The sequence below is a fragment of the Triturus cristatus genome, chromosome 7, assembly GCF_964204655.1.
Source record: "Triturus cristatus chromosome 7, aTriCri1.1, whole genome shotgun sequence".
NCBI classification, from domain to species: domain Eukaryota; kingdom Metazoa; phylum Chordata; class Amphibia; order Caudata; family Salamandridae; genus Triturus; species Triturus cristatus.
In genome coordinates this window covers 1,046,546,245-1,046,567,730 of record NC_140590.1, presented here as the reverse complement: position 1 = coordinate 1,046,567,730, position 21,486 = coordinate 1,046,546,245, and the positions used below count along the sequence as shown (strand labels likewise).

The following is a 21,486-nucleotide window of genomic DNA, read 5'->3' as shown; positions in this document are numbered from 1 at the left end:
GGACTAAGCGGTCAAAATGACCCTCTATGCACACCTAGCAGTCAAAGAAGTAGTTCTTGATGAATGTGTGCACTGACACCCCTATTGCTGCTTTTCAGGGTTGAAGACAAGTGTAAACTTCAGTGCTCAGTAGCCTTAGCACTGTGTGTTCTCAGCAGTGGCAAACACATCCAGCCATACGCCCCCAGTGGTTGTGGATGTCCTGAGCCCTCCGAAGATGAAGATGTCATTTGTTAACCACCAGCCAACATCTCCTCTGTTCATCTACTCTGACATTCGAAGACCCCGCCAGATGTTTGGTCACCAGGATAATCCGTGGATGATCCACCACCTCTAGAGGTGGAGTTACCATTTGTTGAACTACCATTTAGTGGTTGTGTTGTCTGTGAGAACCTGCACCAGCATGACTTTGCTGGTCGCTAGGAAGACTTTCAGGACCAACTGGATAGCTTGAAGCTCCAAGAGGATGACATGCAGCTAGCGCTCCACTGGAGACCATATACCCCTGCTTTTACCTCAGCCCATAGAATATGCATCTCCAGGGTGTAGCTTAAGACTGTATTCCACCCACCCCACACCGAAGTGTGGGGGGTGGGTTTAGGTCTTCTAGATCTCGAGAGGCTTCTCTCCCCATCAGCTGTGTATTGTATGTGGGATAAAGTGGCCCTTGCCGTAAATTATAAGGATATTGCGCTCATCAAGGAGTTCCATGAACATATAGAGGAACAATGCCGAAGGCATAATTTCTTTTTGAGGTCATGTAACTCAGAGGTGATTTGCAATATCATTTAAAATAAAAAAGTTATGTAAGTGAGTGTATGCTCTAATTCGTTTGTTTCAGGAACTTCATAACTGCAAATCTAAAAATGTGGTTACTAATCCTGGTTGTTGATCCCACTGGATCAAATCATGTTTTCTTGGCCAGTTAAGTTATGTTGCTATATTCCGTTTAAATATTTTGAGAATGCTTGGAGTGCTATAAAACAGGATAACTTTAGAAAGTACTATATTAACTCTCATTTCAATGCCAGTCGTTTTTGCTTTTACATATTGAACAGATGTTTGGTGGTGTATAATACACAGAATCATATAGGTGGCCGTGGTGGATGCTTATTTTCTACATATACTACACTACTGCTGCCCAATCAATACCTTAATTGTCCTTTAGTCAAGCTTAGTAAATATTTTTCATTATACAAATGACAAATAGTTGCCACACTACTGGGGAAGTGGGGAAGAGCGTAGTTCAAAATTTAAGATGTAAGGACCTGTGCCAGGTCCAAAGGGAGGATGAAGCAGCTCATGCTCAAACATACAGCACACTCAGAGCAGAGAGCAGCAAATTGTCAATAGGGTTCAAAGATGCAGGCAGCAGGATGGGCAAAGAGCAGCACAGGGTCCACAGGGGTTAGAAAGAAAAGTGGCTAGTATATAGTGGAGGGGACAAACGCTGCATTGTTCAGAAGGGTGGGAGAGCATTTAAGGGTAAAAAGGGACTAGGAAGCAGCGAAGGTTAAAGATGGTTTGGAGAGCAGTGCAGTCTTGGAGAGGATAAAGAACACATACTTAACAACCTATTTTTAGTGTTGGGTTGCTGCTGAATTCAATTTTCAACCAGAATCAATCAGTGACACAAATCTTGGAGAAAGCTCAACATTTTGTCCCTCTTTCACAACTGTCCTAGTTGAGATACTGGCCTTCCAGCAAAAGTCTTTAGGGAGAATGAAACTGCCACATTCAAGATCGTTCTGAATTCTATGCGATTTCATTAAAAAAAAAAAAAAAAAGCATTTTCCATTCCATAGAAACCAAATCAAGGAATCTATTTGTGCTTGAAATTGGATTTGCATGCTTACTTTGAAAGGTGTAAGTGCAATGGTTGCAGGCTTTAACTTCAGAAACAGTTTTGTTGAAGGTATTCATTTCTGTGCTTTACTTTAGGGGACATTATTTCAGATGTATAACTATTAAATTGTCAAATAATTTCTGCGGATAGTTTTAATTCGCTGACCCCCTCACTATTCCCTAAAAACTCCATCCCCTATCCCTCACATCCCCTAAGCATCATCCATTTCTGTCTCCTGAACTCTATTCACCATACCTAAACTACACCCATCCCAGAACCTCAAAAGCCCTTTCCAACCCTACACTCCACCCATCTCTGAACCCTTAAACCCTACCCAATTCAAAATCCTAAAAATAAATTCTATTCCTAAACCCCCCTTATCGCTGACACCTTAAAGCCCCTCACCACGCCAAACGCCACCATTCCTGAACCCTAAAAAAACCTTGCCACCCTTAAACACTTCCCATCCATGACCCCTAAAAACGCCTCGCCACCCCTAAACTTTTCTCCTCCTCGAAAGCTATAAACCTATTTCTACATCTGAACTTCATCTGTCCCTGAATCCTTAGAGCCTTTCACCACACTAAACTCAATCCAATCCTAAACCCTAAAATCTCTTTACCACCCCTAACCTCTACCCATCCCTAAACCCTAAAAACACCTCGACCCCTAACTCCACTCATCTGTAAACCCTAAAATCCTTTATCTATGCCAGTAGTCCTCCCATTCCTGATTTCTAAAACCCCTCATCACCCCTATGCATTACTCATCCCTGAAGCCAAAAAACCCTGACTTGTCGTAAACTCCACCCATGTTTAATGTCATTTTGCATTTTTCCTTAAAATTTTCTCTACTTTAAAATTATTTTTTAATTTGTGATTTAATTATATTCCCTTAAAATTGTCATTTCTCCAAATGATTTTTCCTTGATTTGGTTTCCTCCAATGTGATTTCTCAGTTTTCGTTTTAATATTAATTTACATCCATCACCTTCCAGAACATCACCCGGAATGAGAGATTGTCAATAAAAGAACTGACTAATGATGACTGTTTAATCATAAAACTGAACTGGAGCATTATCAAAACATGGTAATTGAGTTTTGGAAAGCTGAACTTTGTGCATTAGAGGCCAGAATCTGAGGGACAAACACCTGCCTTAACACACCCCTGAAGAAATTCACAACAGTACAACAGCTTTGGGGTCTCCAACCAGTAATGGTACATTTCCCTTACGGTTCATGCAGCATTTGTTGACTGACGACAGCAGCAAAGTCAATTGACTTTGGGTGGGAAAAACATTGGAGACTGTGTAAACACACTAACTGCAATAAATCGCATTTAGTGTATATGATTACTATCCCTTGTAATCTGATAAACATCTGTATGACATGCTGGAACAGCCGTGTTCGCATAGGGGAACACAAAAGCAACATCCACTCTGGAGGACCTCATATGTGTCATTCTGACCATGGAGAATGCCAGTAGACTAACAATTTTCTTCAAAAAAGATCAGCGATAGATTGATTGTCTCAGATGCATTAGACTGGATTGAACAATAACATTCTGTAGCTAGCCTAGAAGAAATGATTTTTGTTGAGTTCTAAACACTCATGAAGAGCTTGGGGCAGCTTCTTAGAGTATACAGAGAAGTGCACACCCCACCCCTATAGGCATGTAAGCATACTTGACCAAAATGGAGCGATTCGGTACCCGTGCAGTATATAGATTTCTTCCAAGGATCTGCACTTTAAATTACGATTTCTCGAAGGGATACCACTTTTCCGTTTCTGTGCTTCTTTTTAACATATTTTTTTATTTGCATCTTTCGCTCCATTATGAGCACTTGTGCAGTCACACAATCATCATGCATCTGCACTTCATGTAAGGGTTTCCTCAAAGATTTCCCTAAGAATGAGGGCTTTAAAATTAATATTTCTCTAAGGGATACCACTTATCCATTTCCATGGTTATTACAAATTTGTTTCATTTTATCTTGCGCTCTAATATGAGTGCTGTTGACATATGCAGAGGGACCAACATTGGCCCCGCCTACACGCTGATGTTTATCTGGGCCCATATACACATGTGAAAGCACTTGTTTTGTCCCAGCCTAAGTGTCGCGTGATATTCAGTACACACGCAAGGGTGTGGAGGAATGAAACTCCATGCGGGCTCATTTCTTAGGTTCCATAGAGTCCTCTCTTCCACAAGATGCAGGCTGCAGAGGTCAGTTTAGGTATTCAGTCCAGGCTAGAACCCTTGATGAAGTAAGTGAAATGCTCTGGCTGGGGATAGGTCTTTTATCTTTATAATGAGAAACTGTTTACTTTGAGGAAATTTTCTAACTGTCTTTCCTCTTTAACCAGCAGTGTTACTGCAGGGTTCAGCCAACTTTAAGTTGCACAGTGGAACCCGATAAGCCCTTTTAGAAGGTATCTGAAGACATTAAATATATCATTTGTCAATAGGTTTTACTTGCTAGCCTGCAGTCTGGCACAAGAAATGGTCACAATTTTTTTTTCATTAACATTTAACGATATAGTGTAGCAAAGCCTGAGGGGCTACCATGAGAATACTTCTATGCATGTCATGTATCTCTGTACCAATGCTAACACATATGCATACATACGTTATCTGGACCTAGAGCAATCCATGATATCCACTAGTGGAGAGATGCACTTTCGGTTCCAGAATAACTTGACTTAAAAACATGTATAAAGTTATGTTGCATGTGCTGTCTTCATCGTGCAGTTACCGGGCCAGCATACCCAGGAACGGTGCAAGTCAGTGACTTGCATGAACTAAGAGGTTTCCTCTGCGCACTTGCATTATTTGATTAATAATGTTTTGAACCCCAAACACAGGATAGTGTTCGCTTTCGTATTGATATATAGAGATCTGTCACAGTTAGGTTCTGAGGAAAGCCACGTGACTCGGTCTGGGCCCAGGTGGCTAAACATGTAGACCACAATCGCAGATTGTCAGAGATCATGATCACCCTCAAACACATCTCTCAGTTCCATTGAACCTTACCATGTATCCCGGATACACTAGAAAATCAGACTATGATATCGGAGTTAATTTTAACACACATCTCACAGATCTCACTAACAATTCAGTTTGGATGTGCATCCACCGTGAGGAGGTTGAACCCACTCAGCAACATTAGGTGGCTGGGTGTAGGCCCAATGATGAAGCATGCCACGATGAACTCTAGTGGGTGAGGGTCTCTTAAAAAAACCTTTAGGGATTCTAAATCCGATTAGGTTTTTCTGGGGCAATCCACTCGTCAGGCTTCTGTAGTAGAATAGCCCTTTTGATTCTTCCCTACTGCTGAATTTAAGCCTGTGGTCTTACAGCTATTCTTTAGACGGGGGAGGACTCGGCTTTTCCATGTTCTTCTGCAGTGAGCTCAATGAATGGGTACCCAGTGCTTGCAGTTAAGTTAATAAGCCATTCTGTAAAGATGGAAGATAAAAGTGTGGGGTTGATGATCCACTCTGCTGTGGCCTTCCTTGCCTCTGCTTACTCCCAGGAAGCATTTGTAATTTTTTTTTAACCTGGTTTCTCAATGATTCTTTACAGTCTTTAGAGGGGCTATTTGTCTTTTGAAGCCTAATCTCCAGGATGCCCTGTATGCTGCCACGGATAGTGTCAACAGCAGGCAGAGCGCTGTTTTTAAGTCTTTTTGAGACTTGCATTGAATGTGTGCATAGTACTCTTTTTTTGTAATTTTTGTTTTTTTTAGGTCGAGCCTAGCAGCAGCGCGCATGCGTTGCTTGCTCTGCGAGGCGTGCTGTAGTAGTGTATGCTGTGGAAGCCTTGCCCACTCTCCTCCCATATTTTTCATTGGCTGGTGTCCTTGTCCTTGGTAAATGCTGGCTTCCGATTGATTATGAGGCTTGTTAGTCCCTCCTTGTTACCTCCCATGAGGACTTGATCTTTTACTTGTGGTGTTACGCGGTCTCCTTCATAAGTCTGTAAACACTTTTTTCTTTAATGATCTTCCCTATTCCACCCACAACATCTCAGCAGGCCCTCTGGTTTTACTAATGTATATATTTAAATTATAGCGGATCCGCTTTAACTATAGCGGACTTGCACATTTATTTACTTAATAACTGGCCGCTTTCGTAATTTATTTAAATTATAGCGCGTCCGCTTCAACTATAGCGGCCGCGCTTATTTATTTTTTATTTACGTGCTTAGTTACTGTCAGTAATGGAATCCTGCTTCTCTAAGCTCTTTATACTGTTTGTGCATTCTCTGCATACTAACTTCTTTTCTGCTTGTGCTGCTCACATTCACAGCAGGGATGCAATTGCTGAGGGAAATGAACACTTCAACAAAGTGCATTTTGTTTTATCTCAGCAATTTATCTTCCGTTTACTCTGTTCTTTGTTGCTCACACTTTGGCTCTGTCTGATGGAGTAAAGCGACCCAATGATTACATCGAGGGATTTAACGGTTTCAAGGAAAGTACAATGGTCAAAGGTTGGCCCGTTGGCCTAGGGCTTCTGGACATGACGTCAGTGGCAGAGTATTCTACTTATTTTAATGGTCGGCCCGTACAGTTTTGTTAAATCTCCTGGAGATTGCCTAGTGGCCCATGCAATTAAAAACTGACACCTCCAGCCTGTGGATTTTTAGTTTGCAATACTTTTGCATGCAGCAAAATTTAGGCCCATACTTTCAAATTTAAACTACGAGTCCTAGAATACGAAAGGCTGTTGGTTAAAGAAATAGGGATGGCTAAAGGTGTCAATTACTTGATAAATGAAAGTGATCGCTTTCACTTATCAAAAGGTGGCTGCACAAACACCCACTGCTCTGCTCAACATACTTGGAAGTACTGAAGGATAGGTATGCTGAAACTCCGCTTATCCCCCATCAGAGCATCTCTAAATGCTGCTACTAGACTCATCACGGGTTCTAAGAAGACCAACCACATATCGCCGGACCTGAACTCGATCAATTGGCTTGCCTTTGAAGCAAGGATCCAACTAAAGATCGCTTGCATGACCCATAGAGCACTACACTTCAACACCCCACTCTACCTGACAAACAAGCTCAAACTATCTGGGGGCTCCAGGTCCACAAGAAGCACCGGGACACTGCTGCTCAAGCCAAAGAAATTTAATAAGCTTAAAACCTACAGGCGCTCATTCTCTGGCGTCGGCCCGAGAATCTGGAACTCCCTTCCAGTGGGAACAAGACTGATTCCCTCTACACTTGCCTTCAAAAGGGAAGTTAAAGCTCTACTAATGAACAATGCCTTGAACAAGATGCTTTGCTCCTCCTGCCTCTAGCTTACTGTACACATATCACTTGTTGCGACCCTCTGTCGCCGGCCATATTTTCAGGTTTGCTCTTGTTGTATATTGCCCTATTTTTTTCTCACCCAACTTGCTTCCTATGTCCGCTTTAATTTTATCCTGCACCTTTTGTATTTTGTCCCATGTTTCCTTGATCTCTCTCCACTAGCTGTTTTCCTAGGTCTTCCGCAACCGTATGTAAAGCGCTCTGATACCCAACTGGGTCATGTTCGCGCTATACAAAACTCTAAATAAATATGGAGGCCGTTGAGATGAGGATGGAAAGGTACGGGTAGAGTAGAGTCATAGTGGAAGGAGAGGAATTGAGATGGGTGAAAAAAGGTGAGGCTGAGTTCATAGTGTTCCTATGGAACATTTGTTCTTTGGGAGAAGACGGTGGTGATCCCTCGTTGTATGAGATATTACACAGAGTAGAGGCTGCAAATGTGCATCCACCAGACGAGCCCCCGTCGTAGGTGTGATCGTAGGCAAGTTATTAAGTGCTGATCATGTGTGTTCATGATGGGCCTCTGTGTCTTTAAAATGTTTCCAGAAATTAACCTGTATCAGCTACTGTGTCCTGCTGCATGTACTGGGATTTCGGTTGGAGCATCGTTCGCCTCACCGCCTTGTGATTTCATTTTCTGTAGTGACATCATAGGTGGTAAGTTCAGATATATTCATTTGTGGTGACATCATCATCATTCTCATTAGTAATATTAAGACTTAAAAAATCCTACGGTTTTTGGTCTCAAAATAGTAGCCAGTGTGAGAATATTGCAAGTTTCAGAGGGAGCAGAGAGCAGCTCAGAGGAGCTGAAAAACGCTCCGGGTGAAGTGGGTTGGAGAGCAGCACAGTCTCCAATGGGCAGGAAGCAGGGCAGAGCCAAAAGGCGTAGCGAGCAGCACAGGGTGAAACGAGCAGGACAATGTAGACTGGGCAGAGCGAGGCAAAGGGTCATTGAGAGTGGGTGGGGAAGGGCAGCACAGAGCTAAGGGGTAAGAAGAAGCCCTGGGGCTCAGTAGTGGCGAGCAGCACTGACTGAGGAACTGGGAAGCAGCACAAATAGAAGTGCAATATACAATGAGAGATGAGGAGGTAGGGTGAATCTAGCAAATGGACCACGGTAGGATGCAGTTCCAGGTCAAGAAAAGCAGAACCTGGCTTTATAGAGTCCGTTTAAGTACTCCTTTTTGAGTTTAGCAGGTTTTTTCAACGGACTGAAATTCCAAAATCCCGTGTCTATCCCAGACCCGGAATCCAGAAATTATGAACTCTCTTTTTCCGTAATAGGGAATAGCCACACATGCCTGGGAATTCTTTAGCCTTTTTCCTTGCCCTTTTTTATGTGGTTTTCGCCAATTACGTTAAGAAAACTGCTATATTTTCCACATGCTCAGTTAAGGTGGAAAGCATCCGCTAGATGGCTGGTGGTGTCAGCGGTTGAGGGGCAGAGCAAGGTTGAGGCAGTATGGAAGGTGCGCACTGTCTGCTCCCTCTGTGCTGCTGCCGGGGTCGGGTGAGTGCAAGGCTGTTTTCACACATCAGCAGCTGCCCCTGTGTCTTCAGAAGTTTACTGATTGCAGATCTGCACCCACTGAAACTGTGTCTTGTGTCTCCAGGCCCATAGTTACTGGTAAATAAACACTGGGCTAGTCGTGATGACCTGAAGCATGATATCCTTACATTGCTACCTTTCTCACTGAAAGAACAACAATGCATGTTGCAACCAATAATTGGTTTTTCGCGGTTAGTGGTAGAAGTCGCTTGCTAGCTACTTTTGCTTGTCACCCTTTTGACAGTCTGGGTGATCCAGTGTCTGCAGATCTGAAATAGAACACCGCATAGCACTGACACCCGTCCGCAAAGCAAGACCAGTGTACTTGACAGAATGGTATGTCAGGTTTCACACTCGTACAATAAGTGCACTGCTAGCTGTGCTGTTTATGGCCCCGTATCTGTGTCTGCTATCGAAAGTATGAAATTGTATATTTGCTGAGTAATCACTCTTCTTTTAGAAGATTGGGCTAGTAAGTTCTGTATACCTGAGAAACCTAAGTCCAGAGTTAATCATTTTTTCAAGCAACGTAGCACAGCCACCAAATTTTCTTGCATGTGCTTGGGGTTTAGGATGATCTGCTCAGGGTAGCCGGATTGGCGTACTACTCTAATCACAAAATAGATTGCTTGCAAAGTAGTGTACTCTCAAGGCCCTTTGTCTTATTATGACCCATTTTTACTGTGTTTATTTTGAGAACTGGATTGTAATTCTAGTGAATTTTGCAGGAGTGTGTGCTAGTTTTATGAAGGTAAGTATGTTGTACCATCTTCGACACCATTCCAGTTATGCAGTAGCTTGAAATTACTGTTTGGTTTGATTGTTTTTTTTATTTTGTTATTTTGTACATTCATATTTTTGACTACTCTAATATATGCATTGGAACACTTAGCTATTGTGGTTTGTTAATCCTGTGATTTGGTCCGTGCTTTGTCAAGTTTTTAAATGCTGTTCTTGGTGCAACATTTTCATTAATTGAGATGTTAAACGTGCCCATTGAAGGTAGGGGTTACATATGGAAGTATTTTACTGTTTGTTTTGTGTTTTTTAGACTCCTGTTTGATTTGTACACCTTTATGTTTTTACAAATGGATGGATAATACATTGGATAGAATAGGTCGAAAAATAATCATACTTTAAAATTTTTTATTAACTGTGCTCTATAACTGACCATCTAGTGCTGGAGTAAGCCCCCACTCCATTTTTATATTTTCTGTGAGCCACGTAAAAGAGCTAATGTTTTGTTTCCATTCTATCCAGTCTCTTGCAATTATCCTTTGGCACAGGGAATGCAACCGTTTCCCCGAAGTAGAGGGCCCATTTTACCACCTCTTAGTAAAAATACAGACGGTCAGTACAAATTTTGTTTCTCCTGTTTTTTTGGCAAAAAAACCCCTAGTAATGCATGCCTGGAAAAGAAATCGGCACACATTCTAGAAATGTTACTCATACAGCTTGCTTTAAACTATGGTGTTGGTGGCGGCGCATGTATTCAAGTGGGTGCTTCTTAAGTTGCATAGTTAAATAGGCTGAACTCACAAGTGGACAGGGAAGGTTCTCTTTATAAAAATGGTATTTATCGGTGGTACTTCAAGGAAAATGTACTTGAGTGTGAGCTTAGTTCTTACTAGCAAAGTAAAAATATGCAAATGTTATTACGAAAGTGGAGACCCACTGCTTATGTGGTGATGTTCTTGGCCCAGGATTGATAAGAATGCAGCTAAAGGTTCTTTGTAATTATTTGAAGTATGCTTTAGGTGTTTGAACTCTTACTTCATTTAGTGTTATTTTCATGGAGTGACCATCGATTTTAAGATAAACGCATTAGTTTGAGAGGAATCTTTGTTGTAAACTATAAAGTGAGCAGAATGTTGTTCTGTAGTGTAACAGTACTTGTGTGAAGGAATTTGGGGGAGGAAGTGTGTTTTAAATGTGATGGTCTTTTTCATTATTAATGAAATTACAAGAATTGATAAGCTTGAGCAACATTCTTTCCGTTATACAAAACTACGAGAGAGGGATAGGCCATAAATGAGTGTGTAGTCTTTTATCGAAATGTTTGGCCTTTGCCTTGGAGATGTAGTGCTGTTTTGATTATTTGGTGAAGGTTTTTAATAGTAAACAATACATGTCTTCCCCGCAAGTTACATTTGTTTTTGGCTAAAATGTTTGTGTTTATTTGGTTACTTAGCATTGTACGTATGCAGAGGCTTTATTGTGCATAACGCGATCTTAATAACCTACATCGAATTTGATCTTTCTAGACTCTTCTTAAATTACTTTGAATAAAAGATCAGGTTAAAGGCTGTGTATTTCCATGACCTTGCTCTGACATAAGAAGGACAATCTCAGAAAGATAGTTGATGAATAGTCTGAAGAGCAGCACCATATGTGGGGGAGTTCATTTATTGACAAAATTAAGAAAGACTGCTTGTGAAACCTTGGAAATAGGTCACTGAATAACAGCAGACATTAGAGGGAGTGCACGAGGAGCAGAGGATCGAGATACAATACCATGCACTGTGATAGAGGTAGGTTGTATGACCCCTCCCTTCAAATCTAGTTTAGGTCACACCTACAGCTGGGGTTTATGAAGAACCTGAAAGAGGGAGGGCCCCCGATATATTTAAAGGAGTTGACTATTTTGATGAAAAAAAACTGTTGTCTTTGGCTCAAGATCGGGGGTAGTGGTGGTATTCTATGTACAAAGTATGAATATTTCAAGATTTGGAAAGTTCAACTCTATCACTACAAAGAGACTTTAGTCATAAACAGGCTTTGTGCAATTGCAAAATAATACATATTGCTGTGTGCATCCATTTTGCATAATCTTCATGTGGCATGGGAGAAAGATCTTTTTCACATCTGTTAAAGCTACTTGAGAAATAGTGTGCTACAAGATAGAGGAAATGACCAAAGTTGCAGATAATCTGAACAGAAATATACATGGTTACAGTCACAGTGGCGTATGGGAAAACCCCTAAAGACGAAGAAAGAAGCAGTCTCCAAAAAGCACAGCAGTGGCATATGCTAAAGTGTTAAAAATGCTTGAAAGAAGCTAAAGGTACAAGAGACTCACCGCAGGGCTCAGAATACTCTGATGCAGACTCACAGGGAGGTGAAAACACACTTAAGCGTTGGTTTGCTCCTTTAAATATAGGTATGATTTTCTGGGTTCAGAGGATATTGGGGAGGTGGAAGGGGAACACGTCTTTTAACTAAAGTCTTAAAGTAAATGTGTAGGGGTATCGTAAAGGAGATTGAAATACCACATCTGTTTTATTTAGAAGATTGGTTTCTTATAAGATTAGTTTTAAGGTATGTTGCCTTAATGTTAAGGTTGAGTAATAAGGGACAGATTTACCAACAGTATGGAAGCCTACCCAACCGACCAAGTATAAGAACAAGTCGTATACACTTACAGTTTTGCATCTGCAGCAGCACAAAGTGGCAAGCACAACTTAACATTAAACCTATGAGTATTATCATTAAGGGGATTGAATGTCCCAGTGAAACACAAGACCGTTTTAAATATGCTAGTCTACATCTTGTAGACAAAACTCAGTGACAATAAAGAACCACAGCACTCATTGCGACCACTGACAACAATCTAATCATCCTGGACTGCGGAAAAAAACGCCTCTCATCCTACTTGACCTCTCCGTGGCCTTAGACACGGTCTACCAGAGTACCCTCGTTAGAAGACTCCATGAGATTGGCATACAAGGATCCGCATTGGAATGTATCTGTTCCTTCCTCAAGGGAACGACTCAAAGGGCCAACTTGCCATCCTTCACATCGGAGACCAAGAAACTGATATGAGGAGTCCCAGGGATCGTCCCTCCGCCCCACCGTTTTCAACATATACATGACACCTGCCAACATCATCTGATCACAAGACATCACCTTCATCCCCTGCGCCGATGACACCTAATTCATCCTCTCCCTGACTGAAAAGACAACAACTACCAGAACTAACTTCCCTAATTGCATGACCATGGTAGCAGACTGGGTGAGAACCAACTGCCTGAAGCTCAACTCCGTCAAGACCCAAGTACTGATCTTCGGCAACAAGACCTCCCCATGGGACTCCACCTGGTGGCCATTGGAGCCTAGAAGAACACCCACAGACCACTCACAAAATCTAGGGATCATTCTAGATGACAAGCTCAACATGACAACTCAAATCAGCGCAGTTTGCACCTCCTGCTTCCACATCGTACACATGCTGGAAAATATATTCAAATGATTGTCTCAGTACACCAGAAGATCACACATGCATTCATCGCCCGCAGGCTAGACTACTGCACTGATCTCTATGCCGGAATCTCCAAACAAATCCTACACAGAACATTGCTGCAAGATTCTTACTCCTATGTCGCACCCACATCACACTGCGTGTCAGGAAGCTTTCAATGGCTTGCCATTCACAGGCGCAGCCAATTGAAACTTCTCACACACACATACAAAGCCCTACACAACACAGGACCAGAATTCCTGAACAGCCGTATACACTTTCACCAACCCACCACACACGTACGCTTGCCTCACTCTCACTTGCACACTCTCACTGCATCTGTGAAAGCAAAACTGTAGGTCACTCATTCTAAATTTTACCCAAGACTTGAAACAATCTCCCTTAACACATCTGAGCCTCCTTCTCATTTCCTAAGTTCCGCAAGAAGCTGAAGACCTGGCTGTTAATATAAGCACCTTGGGGAAACACCCACCTGCACAAGTGCCTGGATACTCTCTTGCTATTAGTGCGCTATGCAAATCAACATAACATAACATGAAATGGAACCTTTTATTAATCCAAGAGACCCACCTTTTCCAGAGAAGTTGTTCCCTCCTCAGATTCGTTCCCTAGACAGTATTTATTCCTCAGGACACCACAAAACATGTGGATTTGCAATACTTTTTGCTCAAATTATCATATGTGAAGTATTAAAAGTTATTCCATATTTAATTGGTTGATCCTTGATGATAGTACTAAAAATAGATTGAAGTAGACACTGATCGTTTCGTATGCTCCTAACAGAAAAGATTTAGTAAAGATGCAAATACAGAAGCATTATAGGTAGCTGTAAATGACTTAATAATTGATGGACACTTTAACATAGTGAAGGACATTACAAAAGACATCCTTGGGGAATAGTGAATATGTTTGCAGATTATGAAGCCTTTTATGGATAATTCTCATCACAGATTGATCACCTCCAAAATATCCCCTGGCAGCAGACTGGATCCGGACAATTTCATTAGCACTGTTCCTGATCGCCGACCTGTGGCATCGTGCAACTCTGCGTAGGATTCTACCACCCTAGACAGGGCAGAACCAAGGCACCTAAAAGTGTCTCCTCTCTGTGCTCACATAAGTTGCTTTCTTTCCATGCCATTTAACGTGGATCCAGAGCACTACAACCAGCTTTTGTCATTCTTACGACAGATCCCAAATTTGCAGAATCTGTGCTAGGAAATCATGTCCCCTCCGAACACTAGAGGCTTCAAACCATGCCGAGACTCCAGGAGACTGACGTCTGTCACTGATTAAGGCCCTGTTGCTTTTGGTGCCTGGGCTCTGGTCCTGACTCTATTGTGCGACATATGTTTCCTTATGAACCTGAAGGCAATCCGGAACTGGAAGGCGAAGCTATACTCTGCCAAATCTAAGAACAGGTTGAAGGAGAAACTGAGGCCTCACTCCCCCCTCCAAGTCATGTGCCCTGTCCCAGTCACTAGGCAGTTCTTGCAAATGATCCACTTTCTTCTCGAAGTCTTCTGGTAAGTTGAATTCTGAGTGAATTATAAGTGCAAACATAAAAAAGTTAAACTGGAATCAACTCCATCCCGCAACTCTAGCTCGAACGAGAAGGTACGGCGTCAAGATAAATATAGTACTCCAAGTCCCCAGTTTCAGAACTGATTTACCAAATTGGGGCCAGGTGACAGAGTTCATTAGGGCGTGTCCACACTGTAGCAGATAGTGGACTTCAAGGAGGCCATTCTTCATGTCTTTGGTGTATTTCCACCAGCCCTTGCTGTCTGTGCCTTTGGTATTTAGTTTTCACTTCCATACTGGCACCAAGATCCACGCTGGTTCCAGCAGCACCTTCGCTGGTATCCACTACAGTGGTGCCAATGGGTGCGTTGGTGCAGGGAAAATTTCACATGCCAAAGCAACTTCAATCTGAGCTCGACCGATATCACGATATGAGATTACTAAAGTACAGCTTATCATTATCCAACCTGAGTGACCCAGTGCTTCTGCTGTAACACAACTATCAGAAAAGATTCCATTCTAGATTTGCTTGGTACTCTGACTGTGTACCAGAGACAGGGTCCACATGACATTGCTAAAGATAAGGATCGTGGTAGTTTAATCCCTTCTCATTAAACTGATGATGCCTTATAATTGGATTTACAAAACGGCAGTGACATAGACATCTCCCCTGAACAGAGCGGTGCTTGCAGTGGGGATCCACAGCATAGCTGAGGTGCTAGAGCTTCAATTGTCCTCCATTGAGACAAACACAAGGTTCCGACTGAAATCCTTCACCCAGAGCCAATGTCTTTGGAACCCTTGCTGCCGTTTAATGATACTCTCACTGACACCTTGATGGCTACATGGTCTGAGCCCTGTCTTGCCGTCCTTTTAGGAGGCCTATAGCGCAGTGTCATATGTCTGCCCCATGTGATCTGGACTTCTTAAATAAGCACCTTATGCTTGTCCAGGCCTCGGTCATTAAGGTCAATCATAATTTCTTCCTGAAAGCTCCTCTGGATAAGAAATCCAAAAGGATTAACGATTTTGGTAAAAGGATGTTGTCGTGTAAAAGCATGGCCCTTCGGTCCACAAAAACAGTTTGCCTACTATGCAGTTTAGCATATGCTTTGTGAGACATGGACAGCGAGATCTTGCTGGTAGTTCTGAAGGACCTCAGAGGTTCTCTAGCAGTACATGATGTACAGGATGCAGTCAAGTACGTAATGTGGCCAGGCATTGACACTATCTACTTCCTTGGCAGGGTGGTTGATACCACTATCGTGCTTAGACGCCGTGTGTGGATGAGGTCAACATGTGTTTTTTTGGTGCAGGCATCACCTAACAGATATCCCCTTCTATGGGTCCAGACTCTTTGGGGAAACTGTGAAGTTTGCATTGGAGAGAATTAATGAAAGCAAATCCACAGCACACTTTTCGGGGATACTAATTAGGCAAAAGTTTCTGGGTGGTTCCCCGGTTTAGGTGGACTCCTCGACTCCTGCTTCCTCCCCAATGACAGATGGCATATGCAAGCTCTTCCTTGGGACTTCAAAACCCAGATGACTAAGCATCGAGGCTTCCTCTTCAACTCCATTTTGGTCTCTAAGGAATTGGCGCAGGCTATGCAGTGGCGTGTCTCTGTTGCTAATCTGACCTATGGACCACCACTTTCCGTTCACCACTCAGAACCTACAGTTGTGAAGCTCATCACTGCTGGTGGTTACTTGGGGAAGGTCGGAATCAGAGGCCTCTGGTGTCTGGTGGAGAGCCTGCTCACATCAGCCTACTGGTGTTTTGAGCAATCCATTTGGACCTCAAAGCCTTCCTGCTGTCCTTCAAAGGGAAACTGGTGGATGCTCTCACAGATAACACTACTGCCATTTGTGAATACAACAAGCATGGCAGAGAGGGCATCTGGACCCTGTTACAGGCGGCTTTGCACTGCAAGAGGTGGTTATAACAGAAGAAAATCTTTCTCATTGCCAACTCCTGGGAATGGTCCTTGAATGCCAGATCGGATGAATTGGGCAGGCAATGGTAGATCCCAAGTTGTAGCTCCATCCTGAGATAATGCAGAGTCTTTGAACACTGATGAGAACTCGGTGTCTGGATTTTTGTGTACTGTAGTTTCATCCAAGCCCCTTGATATGAGACACATTATGGTTTGAATGCAACAAGGGACTTCTGCACTCCTTCCCGCCAATATCGTTACTGAAAGACCGTGCCTGATCTGTCTTGATTGCCTATGATTGGTATATTTGCCCTTCGATTAGTCTTCCTCTTCGGGAGGACCTACTGTCTCAGCAGAAACGCAGACTGAATTTCTATGGTTGTGTGTGTAAAATGCGAACCCAACTATAACGTCCCTGTAGCCTTTGTTTTTTTTTTAGTAGATATATAGATAAATAGATCTGGGCGGATTCATCAAGTTGGAAGACCTGTTCCTCAAAAAAGTTCAACTCACTTGAGGTATGACCAGATTTTTACTTTGACCTGTTGCCTTCCAAAGACATTGTTTTTTCTAAACAACCAGTGAGTTGATCTCCGCTTACTATTGCACTGTTTTCCTTCAACCAAGGTAGTCTAAAAAATGATATATCTTGAAGGATAGTATAGTTGGAAGAGACTAACATCACATCTTCCTTTTCTGTCCTGAAATATTGCATTCCTAAAGACTTTAGTCGGCTCGTGGTGTTCTTATATTATAATTGTTATTTTATCTGGTTGCAATAAAAGTCTTATTGTTCCATTGGACACATTAGGAGTACAATGTAATTTGTGAGGTTGTCAGAGAGGTGTGTTACACTTCTAATGGATTGCAGTGTTATACAACTGCCTAAATCAGATGTGTGTAAGGATTTTGAGTATGAATACTTCCTCACTGTATGCTCTCAATAAACTGTTTGTTATTGCTTGTATCTTTAGTCTTTATTAACATCTACACTACACCGAGTTCTGTCTGCTGGAGTCATCAGATTAATGAAGAAAGATGGCAGTGACAATTAGTGTGGGAATCTTATTAATGGGCATTTGTTTGGACTATATTAATTTCCTAAGGTGGGGTTTTGTGACTGGGAAAGATCCACACAAAATATAACTTGGTTAAATGATAAAAGACACATATTGGTAAACTTATATTTCCCCCACACAGAAGATGAATGCACAGCCATTATTTCGAAACTCATATGGACAACTAATATTTATGTTCTGAACGTGACAATACTCATTTCATCATTACACATGAGAATATTTATCAGGGGTGAAGCAGGTGACGGGGCACTCGTGCAAAGATGCCTGGGTGCCCTCTCATCCATGATAATTGCTTGCGCTAGGACCCATACCTATCATTCTAATCCACTGTCCTTATGAGTGACTTTAATTAGCATTTATGTACAACAGCTTTGACTTGAGAAATTCAGAATGGTATGTATGAAAAATGGTGTGTTCTGTTCACTAACGTCCCAGCTCAAAGAGTTGATATAAATCAGAATAATGTTCATCTGAATTAATTTAACTTAGCTTCAGGCTGTCATTTTTGTCATCTACCATTCAGTACGGTCACTTGTCCAAAGCCAGAGGTGCAATTGTGGAACAATTTTTATCGCTTTCAGACTTCTAAGCGTTACTAGATCAGTCTATACACTGGAGAGTGAATACTTTCCCCAATTCGAGACTCTGATGTGTACCTTTAGTCAGCGGGCGAACTTAAACCCTTGGGTGACGTTAAAAGGTGGGAAAAAGGCTAAAACTTGTTTCATCACCTTACTAGGAAACTCTTTTGAATAAATGCGGGAGTAGAGAGAGGTTAGTGGCATGTTTAGCATAGGAATATTTAATAAAAAATATTGTGAATTACTTAATGCCTGATGGAAGACATTTTCAGAACACACGGGAAGATTCCTGCTTGCAATATTTGGTTTAGTTTTTCAATAAAGTTTTAAGTTTTTTAAGAAAGTACTACAAAAAACTTATCCGGAATGCCAAAACAAGACGGGCAAGAATCCCAGTTGTTAGTAATTTGAACTTTTTAAAGTCCATTGATTCATAGTAGTTCTGGGTTTCTATTTTTTTTTTAAAACTCTCTTTACTGAGGATATAAACTGTTTGCTGTACATTATTGAATCTTTGTTACTAGGCATGACTTTACAGCATCCAGTCTAAGGAAAGTAAAATTATGGAATCAGTTTGAAAAGCTAAACTTCAGTGTCTGTAATGGGATACCTATGAGTTTTAGATACCCCTTCATTGATTCACTCTTTTTGAGTGTAGTCCCAGAATCTCGGAGATGATATTTTTTGCCTACTTTTTTTTCAAAAACTGGAATCCCGGGGGGCGTGGCATGCAGCCAAAGAAGATGGCCGCACATTAGACGAGCTGCGGTAGCAGATCCGACCATTTCACCCGCAATCCGTCATAATCGGACATCCTGACACGGCTAACGGCACTTACCGCTCTGTGAGCGTCCGGTGGGACTTCGCTCTCCCCCCCCCCCCCCCCAGGCGGCCTGCCTACTGCAATCCCGGGCCGCGGATCAGCGGCGTTGCCAGCAAGACCAGGAGCGGTAAAATGGCGCCCGCCACCGCTGAGCTCTGTCCTTGACGCTCCGCGCCAGACGAGGTGTCCGTTGGGTGGCTGGCGGGCGAGAGCGGGGCTGAGCTTGGCGGTCCTGTGACTCTTGGAGCAGGAGTGGCCGCGGCCCTGTTGACGACACGCTCCGGGGCGGCGGGAGCGCTGACGGCGGCGGCCGCCCCCTCTGAAGGTGTTGCCACCTGGGCCCTAGTGCCGGCACGGGACAGCGAGAGCCCGGGTGTGCCTGAAGTGGGGCGCATCGGCTGGCTCCGCACGCGAAGCGTCTCCAGCCGGAGCCAGGGATTTGGGCGGCAGTGGCGGACTGCTGTTGAGGACGGTGAGGTGCTGCATTCCTTTGGGGACCCGCGGGCGGACAGAGAAGGGAAAAGCACTGGACCTGGTGCGCGGAGCCAATGGGGAGGCCCCAGACCCGGCGTGAGTGCGTGGGCCCACAGGAGGTGGTGGGTCCTGGGAGTGCGCTTTGTCAGCGCCAGTGACTTGCAAGTTGGTGGCTTCGGAGGGCCTGGTGACTGGACTCGGCGAAGCGCTTCCCGCCCCAGGCGATCGACAGCGGTGGGCACGCGACAGGGACTCTCCCACCATACCTATTTGCGCGCATTGCAGTCAGCAAGGTGTTGGTGCTGCTTGTGGTCTGGCCTTGTTCAAGTTGCAGCTTACCATACGCGCTCTCTAGCGGGCTCGCGTTGAAGGGAACGGCAGGAGCGGCCGCGGAGAGTGTTTTGGACCTTTTGAGCCCGGACTACGAACTGTGGCCGGCGGTATAGCGGGCCCCTGCGGGGCGCTGGCTGGGCCCCCTCCGGGGTGCGGCGGGCTCCGCTTGGTCTCTCACGAGTGGCGCAGGCTGGGAGGCCACGAGTGGCATCGAGGTGCTGTTTCGATTGAAAGTTTTACGTGCAGCGTGGGATCGAGTCTTGTGGGCGGTGGGTGGAGCGTGGTGCCACCCGGCCTACATGGGAGTGTGTTCCTCGGGGCCTTGGTGTGCGGGCCCCCTCGGGACCATGGGCCGCAACAAACCGATCGTTCAGAGCCAAGTGAACCACATCGACAAATACACGGTCACCATGGGCCGAGAGGATGATCTTAAGGGCAGGAGCCAGCGGTGTGGGGCGGCTGAGGACAGGCCTGACCCATCGCTTAAGGACATTATGCTGGCCATCATGGAGATGCGTGACGCCATAAAGGACCTGCGTGGCACCATGGAGCCCAAGTTGGACTCCGTAACTGAGGAGGTTAACCTGCTCCGAGCAGACTTGAGTAAGATGTCTGACAAGGTGGCGAAGGCGGAGAGTGGCATTGGAGGCCTCCAATCCAAAACGAATAGGCTCGAGGAGCAGGTGGCCACGCTCACGAAAAATAAAGCGGACATGGCCGCCCGCCTGGAGGATCAGGAAGGCAGGGCGCAGCGCAATTATCTCCGCATCGTGGGGGTCCCGGAGGGCATGGAGGACCCGTCCGTAGACTGCTTCGTGGAGGACCTCATACTTAAGCATCTTAAGCCAAAGCGCCTGTCTAACTTCCTCTCGGTGGAGAGGGCCCACCGCGCGCTGGGGGAGGGGAGGCCTAAGCCGGGGGCTCCACCGCGTACTATCATCGCCCGCATTTTGAACTATAGAGACCGAGATGCTGTGCTGCAGGCGTTTCGGGTGTCCGGGGACCTACGGCTGGAGGGGGCCACAATCTGTTTCTTCCCGGATTTCACACTAAATTTTCAGCGCCAGCGCAGGTCGTTTGAGGGTGTTAAGAGAGCCCTTCGGGATCAGGGCCTGAGGTATATGATGCTTTATCCTGCGCGACTCAAGGTTCTGGATGGAGAGAAGGCGTACTTCTTCGATTCGCCGACGGAAACGCACGACTGGATGGAGGGGTGGCGGACCGTGGGCCGTCAGAACGGCTCGTGCCGATCGACCCATAACCGAGTGGGCCAGGGGTCCCAGAGTAGCACTACTCAGCCACGAGAGTCCCGGCAGCTGGAGCAGACCGCACCTGAGGGATTGAAATGGGAGCGCTGGTACATGGCGATCTGGCACCGGGAGGTGGGGGGGGGGCTGACTGACATTGGGGTCCTTGGCACTCTGGGACATTCGGGGGAAGGGTGGTTTGGCGATAGACACCTCCAAAGTTGCTGGTTCTGGGTGGGTGTTGTGACCGGAGGTGAACACTCCGGACTCCGGTGCGGGCCGGGTATGGGGGGGGGCGGGAGAGTTTAACTGCGCTCCGTTCATGGGGTGGGCAATCCGTCCCTAATCGATGTCTTCTTCTGCGGTTGCAGACACAGGTTCCCTCATTTTGTTGTGTTGGGGATGATGGGGCGACAGGCAATCTGCGTGTTTTTCAGGTGGGTGGTTGGGGGCCCACGTAGCAGGTAGGCAGGGAGGGGGTATGGGATGGGGAGGGTAGGGAGTTCTGGGG

General features: G+C 44.5%; 1 protein-coding gene across 4 annotated transcripts in view; it reads left to right on the top strand.

The window, feature by feature from the left end:
- RBM27 (RNA binding motif protein 27) overlaps positions 1-21,486 on the top strand; it is a 691,940-nt gene that overhangs the window by 316,936 nt on the left and 353,518 nt on the right. For 2 of the 4 annotated variants that reach the window (XM_085618111.1, XM_085618109.1), the window contains one exon: positions 9,981-10,070. The exons of the other annotated variants lie outside the window; for them this stretch is intronic. In XM_085618111.1, coding sequence (XP_085474237.1) covers positions 9,981-10,070 — 90 coding nt within the window. The remainder of the gene's footprint in view (positions 1-9,980; positions 10,071-21,486) is intronic. 4 annotated transcript variants of the gene reach the window in all.